The sequence below is a fragment of the Hyla sarda genome, chromosome 1 (genome assembly GCF_029499605.1).
Source record: "Hyla sarda isolate aHylSar1 chromosome 1, aHylSar1.hap1, whole genome shotgun sequence".
Taxonomy (NCBI): Eukaryota; Metazoa; Chordata; class Amphibia; order Anura; family Hylidae; genus Hyla; species Hyla sarda.
The window spans coordinates 233,003,679-233,019,168 of NC_079189.1; the positions used below are offsets into that span (position 1 = coordinate 233,003,679).

A 15,490-nucleotide genomic window follows, 5' to 3' on the forward strand; every position below is an offset into this window, starting at 1 on the left:
TCCTAAGCATGTCCATTACTGTCTGCCAGGTACATACTAAAATCACCTTATGGTGGATAACCCCTTTAAGGTACTGCTCCCCAGTTACAGACTTTCCTCCGCATCAGACTACAAGTAAGTATTGAGGATATGCATTAGCTAAAACGTAACTTTTCATAGGGTAAAATATATAAATACCCAAAAAACTCTCACATTATTAATTCCCTACTTGGCAAGTGTTACTCGCCCTAAAAAGGGTGGCCCCACACTATAACCTCTCCCTATTTCCACCTACAAACACTGCCATTTTACAGGGTTTTTAGTTGGAAATAAGGAGAGATTCCTGTGTGCGGCTGCCCTTTTTGGGCGAGTAACACTTGCCAAGAAGGGAATTAATGGAGCGAGAGTAGGGCCTTACAGGGGAATTTTTTACCCCCACCTGCTACAATGGACAATACGTTGTTCCCTTCCACCTTTTCGAAGAAATTGTTAGTCGTCTTAAAAAGGGCAGCCCCACCTAAAAACCCTGGGAAATGGCAGTGTTTGCATGTTGAAATAGGGAGAGGTTCCTCTGTGGGGCCGCCCTTTTAAGGGCCAGTAACACTTGCCAAGAAGGGAATTAATAATGCGAGAGTAGGGCCTTACAGGGGAAGTTTTTACCCCGAGCAGTTACAATGGACCATACATTGTTCCCTTCCACCTTTTAGAGGTCTTTGCATCGCATCAATATTTGAGATGTCATCCTCTGCCAGTGGAGTAGTCATGTGTTATATGCATCCAACATTATAATAAAGATGTTACCTTTTTTTGTAACTCCACCGCCTGATCATAAGGAGATGACAACAAACCTTGTATTCAGCGCAAGCTGAACTGTATATGAAAGTATAAGAATTTGTTAGCGGCCAATATGAAGTGTGAAAACTTGTTTTTTAAATACAGAAAATGACAAAAATGTAAGGTAAAAAAATATCTTACATAATATATTATTTTCTGGTCATAGATTTCCCTAAAACATTTGAAGTCAGTGAAGACTTTTGTTGCCATTACTTGCCACTTGTTGAACATGAACAGAAATGTGTTAATGAAGGGGTGTTAAATCAAATAAATTATGGGAATATTTATATTTACAATTACAACACTATATTGTACACCATTTTTATTTGTACTTTTTATTCTCCGGATATATCATTTTTGTCAATGCTTTATGGTTACAAGCATTAGCTTCATTTTCTATAGCACATATCTATACTTCTTTAGAGTGGTGTCCCACTCACATTCTTGACTGCTTCAGTGGTCTCACTAACCCACTGTCTGCACCATTTTTTATTTGACTTGTTTTATGCAAATCCCATACTTGCAGCTTTTGCATGATCTAGCAGTTTAAAGTACCTATAACCATAACCATTTGCCTCAATTAGTGTGAAAAGTTACATACATCAGCATATTGCTTACCTGCAGAATGTTTAAATGGAATATCCGTGTGTTGTACGTGAAGAGGGAGACTAAATAAATAAAATATGCTCATTTGTTTTAGAATTTCCATTGTTGACTTGGGAATGGTAAGCTCTCACAAATCTCAGCTTTAACCTTGCCAATTGCTGTATGCCTGTAAGTGCGCTGCAGTTATTTGGAACATTTTTACGTTGGCGCTGGCATCCTTTTGCTAGATTACATTTATGCATTAGTACCATCTGTGCTTGCTGCTCCTTCTGCGAGTTAGCCCTGGCCAAATGACTGGCATTTATCTGGAAGTGCATTGAAATAAGTAAAAAAAAAAAATAATAATAATAAAAAGCATAGATAGCAAGACGGTAAAAGGAGATTGTATGTTCTAAAAATGTTTGCTAGTAATGACACAAAGAGGAGCTAGAAAAATTAGAAAAAAATACAAAACATCTGCAGCCTTTTTTTTTTAAACATTGCAGAACTTAATCATTGGATCTGAAAATGTCTCTTCATGTAAATTTACATAGAAAAATTATCATCTTTCATTTGTCCATAGTACCTAAAATATACTGACTTGTATTATTATATGGCTATATGCCTAAAGATTAGATAAGAGATGAGTGAATTTTTGAAAAATTAGATTCGGCTGATTTACCAAATTTTTTGAAAAAATGTGATTCGATCCGAATAAATTAGCGGTGAATCGCTATTAAAAATGGCTATTTCCAGGCTATAATAGTGAATAATACTGTAAGGTGCTATGTACAGTGAATCAGACTGTTAGAATATTTAAATACTATTCATAGATTAGTGCTTTATATATTTTAAAAATATTAAGATAAAGTGCCAGCACTGAAATAATGGAATTAATGTTCCTATCCAGGGTGTGTATTCATTTCGCTGAATATATATATATGCTATTGTATGCTACTAGTGGTCCCCAATTAGACCTATATACACGTCCTTTATGCAACGATATTTCCCAATGGTCAGATATACTGATACCGCAATATACTGCACATCACAAACTAGTTATATAGGTGCTAGTTCTTAATACTCCATATAGTATGCGAGGTATCAGGCATGAACACAGGACATAAGGTTAATACTGATGCATTGCAAACTATATGGAGTATTAAGAATTACCACCTATGTAACTTGGAAGTTTATGATGTGCATTATATTACGGTATCAGTATATGTGACCATTGGGAAATATTGTTGCATAAAGGAGGTGTATATAGGTCTAATTGAGGACCACTAGTAGCATACAATAGCATATATTCAGGGAATTGAATACACACCCTGCATCCTGATTCCCTTCCCACATCCTTATTCCCTTAGTGTGTATATATTTCACTTTTTTTAAAGTAATAACAAAATGGAATTTGATTTCGGTCCAAATCAGATTTTTCATGAAATTTGGAACGAATTCGGATTCATCCGATCCGATTCGCTCATCTCTAGATTAGATGTATGAATTAAATCTAGAAAAAATAGCTTCGGAACATGCCAAAAATTTTATTAGTACATAAACTGTAACCAAAATATCTTTTTAAGACAAGTAAAATGTAAGTGGGTGGTATTGCTTGTAAGGCTGGGTTCACATATATCAGGCGTCCGGCATAGATTCCCTCTGGCGTGCACCGGAGGGAAACTGATGCTAGAACTGATCCCATTCATTTGACCCCTCAATTTTGACACCTCATGGCTGGACCTGCCGAAGGGCACCAGACAGGTGAACACAGCGTTCCCCTGTCCGCCACCCAGAAACAATGGATGCCAAATGCCATACAACTGATGACACATTGCCATCAGTTGTGGCATCAGTTGCATTGAGATAAAGGCTGAATTCATATTGCTGAACATATGCGAACCCAGCCTAAACTTTAGTGTTTGCAATCTGAGGATTGCATGTAATAGTCCCCTATGGGGACTAAAAATAGTGAAATTTAAAAAAAAAAATTGAATAATTACCTCCTTTTTCCCATATTTTTTTTTAAATGATGTAAACAAAAATGTATTTAAATATATGTGGTATAGCCGTGTGCGTAAATGTCCAATTAAAATATAACATAAATTAAATTGCACTGTCAATGGTGTATACCTAATAAAAATACCAAAGTCCAAAATTGCATAATTTTTGTTCTTTTAATATACCATAAAAAATAAATGAAAATCAATCAAAAAGTCCCATCAAGTCAAAAATGATACAGATAAAAATTACAGATCACAACGCAAAGCAATTAAAAAATTTTAAGGTAGTAAAGTAAAATAAAACCTATATAAATTGGATATTTTTGGTATATGTATGGACCTACAGAATAAAAATAAGGTGTCACTTCTACCCAAAAAGTGCACTACGTAGGAACGGAAGCAACCAAAGGTTACAAAATACTGGTGTTTTTTTATTTCAATTTTACCCCACAAATACTTTTTTTTAGTTTTGCCATATATCTTGTTATTAAATGATTGATGTCATTAAAAAATACAATTGGTGGCACAGAAAAGCCCTTATTTTTGTCTATAGGTGGAAAATTGAAAGTATATGATTTTTTTAAATTTCATTACTCCATTTCAATAACAATAGTTGTACATTCTCCATAAAATTGCACTTCCATTTTCTTCACTGTATTATCAATATTACAAAATGTTTAACCCCTCCCCCCTATTCACTTCTCAAGTCTGGTTCCAGTGCCCTGTCCGACCCACATCACCCACATCTATTCTTATTATTAATTTCAATAATCCCTCCGCTCTCTACCCCCTTCCACATCCCACCCCCACTAGTTGGTTAAAAAGAAATTAAAAGAACACCATATATCTATACGAAGAAAAACTAACTTTTTTTTTTGTTGAGGGAAGCTATACGTGGCCTTTTCTATTATTTTGCAGGATGAGTTATACTTTTAGACAGAACCATTATGGAGTACATATAACTTATGGATGATTTAAAAAAAAAAATTTTTTTTTGAGGGGGAAAATAGAAAATACAGCATTTCCATTGTTGGTTTATATTATGTGTTAATGTTATGATTCAGGTCACTACAATTGCAATGATACCAAATATGTGTATCTTTGTTTTCTTCAAAATAAAACCACCTTTTAAAAAAATATGTTGAGCATTTATATACTTTATCAATGTGTTATTGCCAGTTGGAAATAAACTGAATCATGGCAGGCCTGTGAGCTTTTGTCAAGCAGCTACCATGGGAACCTATCAGTGCCCATGATTGCGTCACAGGGTGTTGATGGGGTAACAGAGGGAGTCACCTTTTACTCTCTAACTACCTACCGCACATGCCAAACCTTAGGGGAGTTTGTCCTCAACAATATGTGTATATAAAGGTCTGTTTCATTGATTACACCTACTTTATTTTTATATGATCATAATAAAAGTTACAATTTAAGGGGGGGGGGGAGGTTCTACATATTAAGTGGTTTTCTGAGCTGTACGGCTTGGCTCACATATATCAGTCGTTCTGCATAGTTTCCCTCTGGCGTGCACCGGAGGGAAGCTGATGCTAGAACTGATCCATTTGAATGGGACAGTTCACAATCATCCAGCGTCTCAGTTTTGATGCCGGATGGTTGGACACACCAGAGAGCACCGGGCAGAGGAACACAGCTGTGCAGAAACAATGGACACCGGATGCCATACAACTGATGACAACTTGTCATCAGTTGTGGCATCAGTTGCGTTGAGATCTAGGAGTTCATCTATGCTGAATGCCGGACATATGTGAACCCAGCCTAACACAGCTGTTTCATGGCTCAAATGAGCCAAGAACCAGTGGAAAAAAGCACAGTGAAAAATTGTTTGGAAACATAGGCCACAGTTGAACTATTGAAATACAGTATTATAGATCCAACGTGGTAAATGCCATAAATGTAAAAAAAAATACCTAATTTTAGAATTTCTTATGTTTGCATCACATGCAATCGAAATGTTTCATCTACCCTAAAACTATAGGTTTTGTTGCAAAATATTAACCATTATAAAGCTCCATTTACAACAAATGCGATCAAAATGTGCTGATGCAAAAAGAAAATGTAATATGGTTTTCATTTTTTTAAAGTAGTAAAACATAACAAAAACTATATATATATATATATATATATATATATATATATATATATATATAGGGTGTGGATGAAGAATTAAGATAACATTTTTTGCTGTCAGTTTCTCAGCAGAGCAAAACAAAACCCACCAAGAGTTGCAGAATTGCATTTATTTATTGTATTTATTTAGAATTTTACCCCTTACATAATATTGTTTTGAAGTCATGGCTCTTAGAAGGGGAGGAGGAATAAATGAAAATCGTCAGCATCATAAAAGGGTTAATAATAGTAAATATAATAATAAAAAGACTGTTAGAGTGACAAGTAATATTGCACATTATGTGCCCTTAATTGTGTCTTTTTTTTTTTTTTTTGGCATTGGTAGCTATTGCTTCTGTAAAAGGTTGAGAATAAGGTTTTATGTAAGCACTGTAGCTAGTATGGACATGGGCTAAGCACATGACCAGAGAGGGTTGCATCCCTCCGCCTTATAATGAGTTCCATTCCTCTTTGGAACTGAAGGGATTATGGGAAGAAATGGAGTCTGGCATGGAGATTCTTTAGAGGACCCAATGGTCAATGTCATTAACTGTGAATTCATTATGACTGAGAAGGATCCATCTATCAGATTACACTGTGAAGGCTTTGTTGATGAAGCAGACAGCTGGATCACAGTGGCATCTAGAGGGTTGTTACATAGAGCATGTGGCCGGCAAGATATATTCCTTTCTTTACCAGTATATTTATGTTTTATATTGCATAATAAAAAGTGTAGAAATGTTCCCTCTTCTCATGTTAAAAAGTACCGTAATTACTTTGCTTCTCCAGCAGATTTGTTTTTAGTAAAGTGGCTTCTTAAAGTTACAGTAGCTGAATAAATACATAAAGACTTACAAAGTGTCTACAAAGGGTGCTGTATACCCTCAGCTCTCAACTAAGAAACTATGGGGGAGATTTATCAAAAACTGTGCAGAGGAAAAGTGGTGCAGTTGCCTGTGGCAACCAACCAGATGGCTTCTTTCATTTTTAAAGAGACCTGTGAAAAATGAAAGAAGCGTTCTGATTGGTTGCCACGGGCAACTGCACCACTCTTCCTCTGCACAGTTTTTGATAAATCTCCCCCCATGACTTTTATGTGACTGCTAAAATTGCTTAAACAGAATCTAAGTATCACTGCTATAAAACTATGTTTTGTGTTCCTGACACCATAAGTTTCTGTTTCTGACACCATAAGGCCTCATTCACACAGGGGGATATTTATCAAGGATGACAATTTTTCTACACCTTTACTTTGTGTGGTAGTAATGTATATGTGCACCAAATTTATTAAATGGTGGAATGCCATGTGATAAATATGGTGCTTGTACTCATTCTTTTGAAATTACACTCCATTACACCACTTGGTATTTTTCCTTCTCTGTGACTTTTTTGAGACTTTTTACCCTGTTGCACAAAAAACTATGCAACTTTTTTTTTTTTAAATACTGTCCACAGCCAGTTTTATGAATCAGGTCTGGGCTGGTGTATGTTTGTAGTATAATTAAAGGGGTATTCCAGGAAAAAACTTTTTTTTATATATCAACAGGCTCCAGAAAGTTACACAGTTTTGTGAATTACTTCTATTAAAAAAATCTTAATCCTTTCAATAATTATCAACTGCTCAAGTTGAGCTGTTTTCTGTCTGGCAACAGTGCTCTCTGCTGACATCTCTGCTTGTCTCGTAGAAGAGGTTCGCTATGGGGATTTGCTTCTAAAGTGGACGGTTCTCGAGACACGTGTCATCAGAGAACACTTAGACAGAAAAGAACAACTCGACTTCAGCAGCTCATAAGTACTGAAAGGATTAAGATTTTTTAATAGACGTAATTTACAAATCTGTTTAACTTTCTGGAGCCAGTTGATATTAAAAAAAAGTTTTCTCCTGGATAACCCCTTTAAGAATTTTTAGAAAAGTCGCACTTCATAAATCAGCCACCATTACAAAGTGAAAAAGAAAAAGTGCGTACCAAAGTAATTTTAGTCAATATCACTTAATAGAAAATTGGCACAAATTTTATGTAACATAGACTGTTCTACACCAAAAGAATCCTATTGATTAATTCCCCCCACAGTCTTTTTTGTGGTGGTCTTTTGGCTTGAAAAAAAGCTGCAAAAATCTGACAAGCTACAAAATTTCTGTGCTTCACAATGCTTCACAGCCTCTCTTTAGTCACACTTTTTTCTCATTGTATTTCTACCACTAAAATTCTGCCGCCGAAAGAATAGATTTTTAGTCATTCTTTCAGTGTAATATGTGTTGAATACATTGCTGTCTGTGGTGGCAGTAATGTCCGCACAGTCCTAGTGCCGAGTGATTCAGTCTGCATTGGCTATTTTGGAGTCATTTTACATCACACAAATGGCCCAAAAACTATGTATGCACATTGCCTGTATTTTATATAATCCTTAAAAAATCCTTCTTCATAAAATCATATTGATTGATGCATTTTAAATAATATTTAAACTCATTGGCCCTCATTTACTAAAGTCCAACCGACTCTTTTTCTTGGTTATTGCGCCTAAATTTTAGTCGCAACGTCTGTGCGACTATTTATGCGACCAAACTTTAGTTACACAACCGACACTTTAGAAAACACTCAGTGTTTTTTTCCACTCTGAAATGGGCGTGTTTAATGCAAAAATGGGTGTTTTACTGACAAAAAACAAAAAATACTCGGAGTACTTCCAAAATCACTCGAGAAAAAGTGTGAGTTTGCCTCATACAATAACCGACAGCCAAGAGGCCGAGTGAAATTCCAAAAATTGAGTGATTTCTAACAAGGGACTGTTTGCCATTGTGTTTTGTGTGAAAGTAACTTGTTTTATAACCTGAAAACATTTTGTACAGTTAAACACTTTTACAAATTAAATATTGAATGCTTTTGTGATAGTTAATGTTTATATATATTTTTTTCTTTTTAACACATTAGCAATATTAGATTTAAATCAATTTAACACCCAAGCTGATAAACAAGGATAATTGTTGTAATGTTTGAAAAATTATAACACATGAATACTTTTGATTCATGGAAACATTTTTAAACAAACAAAGTCTAAACCATTTTGACTCACACAACTCATTTCTTTAGCTCGGAGTTTGTGCGACACAATTGACTAGTGTGACACAAAAAAATGTGCGACACAAAAAAAAACTAAATGTGCGACATAATAGTAAATAAGCTTAAAAAAAAAGATGAGTGATATTGAAATCACTCCAGAATAAACACTCCACTCTTAGGAAATCAGGGCCATTATGTCCCAAGAATTGAAGCAGCACAACCACTAAGCATAATATGTAAGAACCACACAAAAGCTTTTGGAGAGTGTCTGTGTCTTATATCCCTATTTCCTATTACACCCAAAAATATTGATTTTATAAATTTCTATAAAAAAGTTCATGTGATATAGTCGAGAATTGTACGGTACAAGAGAAGTATATGCATCCAGATTTTGCTGTAGTGGAGTGTTTCCAAACAACTTTATGTATTCATGGCGTAAAGAGGGATCTTCGCTGTATGCTCAGCTTGTCGAGAAATATTTACGAGGTGAGTGTAATATTGCAAGAGTTACAGCACTGAAATACATCCTAAGCCAGTAAAGGAGCCCAGGAATGTTAATGCCAGTAGAATTTTAATGCCCTGCAGCCCGGGAATATGACACTCATTTTTTTATGCTTTTTTAAACTTGCTTTGGTGAGTGAGAGTGGATAGCTGTTGTCAGACTCCAAATGTTTCCACATGGCCAAGGCCTGAACACTTAACCTGGAACGGATGTGTCAGCACACACTGATGTGCCGTTAACACTGCAGGATAAAGAATGTTGTGAGAACTCGCTGCAGTTCTAGAATAAACATCAACTGTTCCGTAGTATTTATAGTTCTAAAGCACATGCAGAGCAATGTCACAATGGTGATATCATGCCCAGAGTATTTACAGCATTATTATAAAGCATAAAAACACCACCACAGTTCACCTTCAATATTGCAGACTCGTAGTAGCAGAGATGTCATTTTTTTTGCAGGGATTTGCTGTGGACCCTGTAAAACTGTTATATGCATACTCTGGCATTTCCTAATAAATTGCTGCCTGCAACAGCTCTGACCTGTCTTTTGTACAACTGGGAAAAACGCATTTTTTTTCCAGATAATGATACTTGTACAGACACATCATTTAACTGATGCAAATTTGTGCATCAATTCACATAGAAATGAGCAGGGTCCATCTGTAGTAATCTGAATGGCCACCATCTAATACTGTATTTGCCCTCCTGCAGCCTCTGCAGTTGAAATGTTTGGCTAGGTGCAGTGTTTCTTATCAACTTCTGTTTTTGCCAGGAGTGGGATCCAGGGGAATCAGCTGATTTCTCCAGAGGCCACATTTCGAAAGGCATTGTATCCTGTGCATATTTGATATTGCATACTTTATGCGGGGTTCAGTCAATTTGTTTACATTGAAATCTGCAGCTCTAAATATGTAGCATAAAATCTGCAGCATCAAATATGTGCAGGATACTGTACGTATGAGTACACATTAATGCTATTTTCATACACAAAATGTTGGGCTGTTTGATAAGCCATATTGGGGGAGATTTATTAAAATCTGTCCAGTGAAAAAGTTGCCCAGCTGCCCATAGCAACCAATCAGATCGCTTCTTTCATTTTGCAGCAGCCTTGTTAAAAATGAAAGAAGACACCTGATTGGCTGCCCTGGGCAACTGGGCAACTTTTCTTCTGCACAGGTTTTGATCTCCCCCAAAATGTTTTTTTTACAGCTTGAAAGGGCCCGAAAACTGGACCAAATGTTTGTTTTTGCTCTGTTTCTTCCAATGGGAAATGCAAATCTGGCACTACTTACTATGTGTGACATTACACATACTTAGCGTGGAGAGGAACAAGAGTCTTCATCCCAGCAGTCTGCCCGATTCTTCTAACAGTGTTGCTCTGTGTCTTGTAACAGTCCACACTAAGGGTACATTCGCACATACAGGATCCTGCGTAGATTTGATGCGCAGGATTAGTAACTGCAGATTAGAAGCTGTGCCCAGTCATTTAGTTTACATTGAAATCTGGCTAGGTGCAGTGTGCAAATCCTGCACATCAAATCTGTATACGTGTGAACGTACCCTTAGAAGGAGTAAAAAAAAAATGGCACTCACCGATATGTGACATGAATGTGCAGCGGAGAGCAGGGGTGTTCTCAGGACAGCTGTTTTGTGCATACGCTTTTTTTTCTTAATGAGCCACTTTTTGGGCCTTTTTTTAAGCTCATATAGTCAGAAAAAATGTGTTGGAACACAGACTTTATAAGTATAAAAGGGAAATGTATTTCCATTTTTATAGAAATCATGGCTTATAAAATCATGGCTTTGTCCAAGCTGAAGCATAGGCATGGACAAAGTCCAGAAAGTGAGGGTGGGCTAGCACTCCTCTGTGCTCTCTCATGTCTGATAGTACTCATCTGTGCTCTCTCCTGTCTTATAGTACTCCTCTGTGCTCTCTCCTGTCTGATAGGACTCCTCTGTGCTCTCTCCTGTCTGATAGGACTCCTCTGTGCTTTCTCCTGTCTGATAGCACTTCTCTGTGCTCCCTCCTGTCTGATAGTATTCCTTTGTGCTCTTACCTGTCTGAAAGGACTCCTCTGTGCTCTCTCCTGTCTGATAGGACTCCTCTTTGCTCTCTCCTGTCTGATAGGACTCCTCTGTGCTCTCTCCTGTCTGATAGTACTCCTCTGTTCTCTCTCCTGTCTGATAGCATTCCTCTGTTCTCTCTCCTGTCTGATAGCACTCATCTGTCCTCTCTCCTGTCTGATAGCACTCCTCTGTGCTCTCTCCTGTCTGATAGTACTCCGCTGTTCTCTCTCCTGTCTGATAGCACTTCTCTGTTCTCTCTCCTCTCTGATAGCACTCATCTGTGCTCTCTCCTGTCTGATAGCACTCCTCTGTGCTCTCTCCTGTCTGATAGTACCCCTCTGTGCTCTCTCCTGTCTTATAGTATTCCTCTGTGCTCTCTCCTGTCTGATAGCACTCCTCTGTGCTCTCTCCTGTCTGAGAGGACTCCTCTTTGCTCTCTCCTGTCTGATAGGACTCCTCTGTGCTCTCTCCTATGTGATAGGACTCCCCTGTGCTCTCTCCTGTCTGATAGTACTCCTCTATGTTCTCTCCTGTCTGATAGGACTTCTCTGTGCTTTCTCCTGTCTGATAGCACTCCTCTGTTCTCTCTCCTGTCTGATAGTACTCCTCTGTTCTCTCTCCTGTCTGATAGCATTCCTCTGTTCTCTCTCCTGTCTGATAGCACTCATCTGTCCTCTCTCCTGTCTGATAGCACTCCTCTGTGCTCTCTCCTGTCTGATAGTAATCCGCTGTTCTCTCTCCTGTCTGATAGCACTTCTCTGTTCTCTCTCCTCTCTGATAGCACTCATCTGTGCTCTCTCCTGTCTGATAGCACTCCTCTGTGCTCTCTCCTATGTGATAGGACTCCCCTGTGCTCTCTCCTGTCTGATAGTACTCCTCTATGTTCTCTCCTGTCTGATAGGACTTCTCTGTGCTTTCTCCTGTCTGATAGCACTCCTCTGTTCTCTCTCCTGTCTGATAGCACTCCTCTGTTCTCTCTCCTGTCTGATAGTACTCCTCTGTGCTCTCTCTTGTATTATCAGACAGAGGAGAGCTATGCCCCCCCTCACTTACTGGACTTTGTCCATGCCTGTGCTTCAGTTTGGACAAAGCCATGATTTTATAAGCCATGATTTCTATAAACAGGAAATAAAATTTTCTTATGAAGTATATTAGAAAGGTTGATGTTTTGCCAAGATGTACAACATATAAAAAGTGTTTTTATATGACAGTGGCCATTTAAAGAGGACACATGTTTGGTATAAAAAGTCAAAGGTTTAAATCTCTTTGTAGGCTTAGTGCCCTAATTTAAATGTAATTTTTATTTTATTTCTATGCTCCACAACTTGATATATAGAGGTTTTACTATTTGGTTGACTAACTGCACTTTTCCCTGAATTGTCAGATAGGCAGGAACTAATGTAGGGGGAAGCATACTAGGCTCGGGCTTTGTAAGTATGAGGCTAAGGGTACGTTCACACGGGCGGATTTTTAGCAGGTTTTCTGCTGCGTACTTGAAAGGGGGCGGGCTCTTCTCGGCTGTCCGCAACAGATTTTCCGTGGCGGAATTTACGCTGCGGAAAATCCGCCGAAAGCCCCATTGAAGTCAATAGGGACTGCTGAGGACAGCCGAGAAGAGCCCACCCACTTTCAAATACGCAGCAGAAAACCCGCAAAAAAATCCGCTCGGGTGAATGTACCCTAAGGGGGTGTTATTCAATCTGAGGGAGTGTATGAATACGAGTATAATATAGTGTGAATTAGGCACACGCCTTCTAAACCTAGCATTCACACCTCTTAAGTGCAGATAGGCAACCAAATAATATAATCCCTATATCTTGAGAATGGAGGGGCATAGCAACAAAGTAAAAACAGCATTTGTATCTGACATTTCTATTGTAAACACTTAAAAAATATATACACTTCCATAGAATGAAAACACACAAAATAAATAACAGGAAGAAATAAAATTATATATCACATTAAAGTTTCACAGCTGTTTGTCAAATATGGAGAAAGAAAACTGTGACAGTTTTTAGGACATTTTTGTTACAGTTTTACAGTTGTCTTACAAGAAACTTTTCTATAAATACCTGGGTCAGTTTCATATGTAACCAGTTAGTTTTCTAGACTGATACCTCCTAAAAGACTGTCAGAGACTAAACTCTCATTAGTGTCATGCTTGATGACTAAATGACATAGGGAAGTCAGTCAATTATCGAGTAGGAACAGCCAGTGGAGTTCTCTGTCTAAAACAAGCAAAAGTTTAAATGAATGAATTACAAGTTATATTGAATCTTTTCCCACAAATAATCATCACAATCAATGTATATCTATATGCTTAGCTCCTCCTACTTTATAACATGCTGTCCATAAATGGGGCTGCATTTTCCCTTTAATAGTTGTCTTAAAGTCTTTATTTTCACAAGTTTAGTCTTAAAGCCTGACAATTGACAGTATTTCTCTATCAGCATAATCTAATGTCTATACAGTCTGCCATACAGTCCACCAATGTCCACTGTCAAGGAAGACAAGAACTGGAAAAGTGTTTTTTTTTTTTTTTTGTTTTGTTTTTGCCTATGCTATCCTGTTGTGGTCCTGGACTTAAATGTTGCCAGAAGGGGCTGGCGATCATTTATTTATTCTATTGATGTACACTTATAGTTTTAACAAGATTTAATTCTAGTTTAACATCTATAAAAATTATGTTAAATAAATTGATTGCATGTTTATTTCACTTTATTAAATAGGAAGATATTGTTTTTATTGTTCGTGCAAAAAATGCCTTTTTTTTTTGTGAATTTTTTTTACATTTAATGAATGGATCCAGCACATGTTAATAGACCTGGTACTTATAAATGTAATTGTTTTAAGTAAAATGTTGTTTTTCATCAAATATTTACATAAAAAAATGTGTTAATGCATCAACATTTTCTTTTTTTGCAAATATCCTTTATTTGGTAAATGTTAAAACTATATTGGAAAGCATTGAATCTTGGCAAATACCTTTTGAGGTTAAACCAAGAGTGGGTCCAGAGCACAGAAAAAGGTGCAAGTCTTTGAACGTTAGTTTTTCTCGGTATCATTACTTATTCTGGTTTGGGCTAAAATAATGACCAGAATACAGACCAAATACTAAGCAAAATACTTTGGCCGGCATTTATCATTTTAGGTGTAAGTGAAGCATTTTTCTACACCTTTTTTTAAATGCTGGTAATGTGTAGGAGCACCAAATGTATTAAATGGTAACAGAGCGTTTGATACATTTTGTGCAGGTCACATTTTCTGAAATTTCACTCTTCACATACACCAAAAAGCTAAGCTAAGTCTGGGCTGGTGTAGTTTTAGAGGCCCATATTTACCATTGTCTTTAGACTGTTTTTTGTGTCTAGAAAAGGCGCAAAAAAGGTGCAAGCAGGGTTTATTTGTGCCTTTTTTTAGCACCCTTTGCTTTATACATTTCTGCTGATTTTGAGTTGCAATCCACTGATTTTGGCAATACACATGATATGGAAGGGTTTTATGAACTGCGCAAAGCCACTGAAAAGTCTCTAAAACTACACCAGCCCAGACTTAGCTTAGCTTTTTGGTGTATGTGAAGAGAGAAATTTCAGAAAATGTGACCTGCACAAAATGTATCAAATGCTCCGTGACCAGTTAATAAATTTGATGCTCCTAAACATTACCAGCTCACAAAAAAAGGTGTAGAAAAATGCTTCACTTATACCTACAATGATAAATGCTGGCCAGAGACTTTTCAGTGGCTTTGCGACTTTTTTGCCCCTTTTCACAAAAAGGTGCAGTTCATAAAACCCTTCCATATCATGGGTATTGCCAAAATCAGTGGATTGCAGCTCAAAATCAGCAGAAATGTGAAAACCAAAAGGTGCAAACCAAAAGGTGCAAAAAAAGGCACAAATAAACCCTGCTTGCGCCTTTTTTGCACCTTTTCTAGACACAAAAAAACTGTCTAAAGACAATGATAAATGTCGGCCAATGTGTAAGAATATAGTCTAAGGAAATGATGGGTTATTAGATCAGGATTCCCCTTTTGGCCTTTCTTCTTTTATCTGTAATGAAGAGCAGCTACAAGGAGCATCTCTTGCCCTGGACAATCTGACATAAAGCCGGTTGTAATGTTTGCTATCAGATTTTTTTTTTTACAATTTATTATGTAACATCATGGGGATGCTTTACACATTTAGTGGCACAATAATGTACTGTGAAGCTATCTATATCAGATTTTTGCTCTCTATTGTGATGTTTGTAACGTATTTCCTCTTTGCCATTTCTTTAGGGTCGCTGCATGAACTTCTCCAGAGTACCATCAAATTAACGGAAGACAAAGTGCCTTT

General features: G+C 37.1%; 1 protein-coding gene across 3 annotated transcripts in view; it reads left to right on the forward strand.

Annotated features, from left to right (window-relative positions):
- ANTXR2 (ANTXR cell adhesion molecule 2) overlaps window positions 1-15,490 on the forward strand; it is a 270,321-nt gene that overhangs the window by 252,207 nt on the left and 2,624 nt on the right. For all 3 annotated transcript variants that reach the window (XM_056568946.1, XM_056568945.1, XM_056568947.1), the window contains one exon: window positions 15,433-15,490. This exon is cut by the window's right edge. In XM_056568946.1, the coding sequence (XP_056424921.1) occupies window positions 15,433-15,471 (39 nt within the window). In that variant the 3' untranslated portion in view covers window positions 15,472-15,490. The remainder of the gene's footprint in view (window positions 1-15,432) is intronic.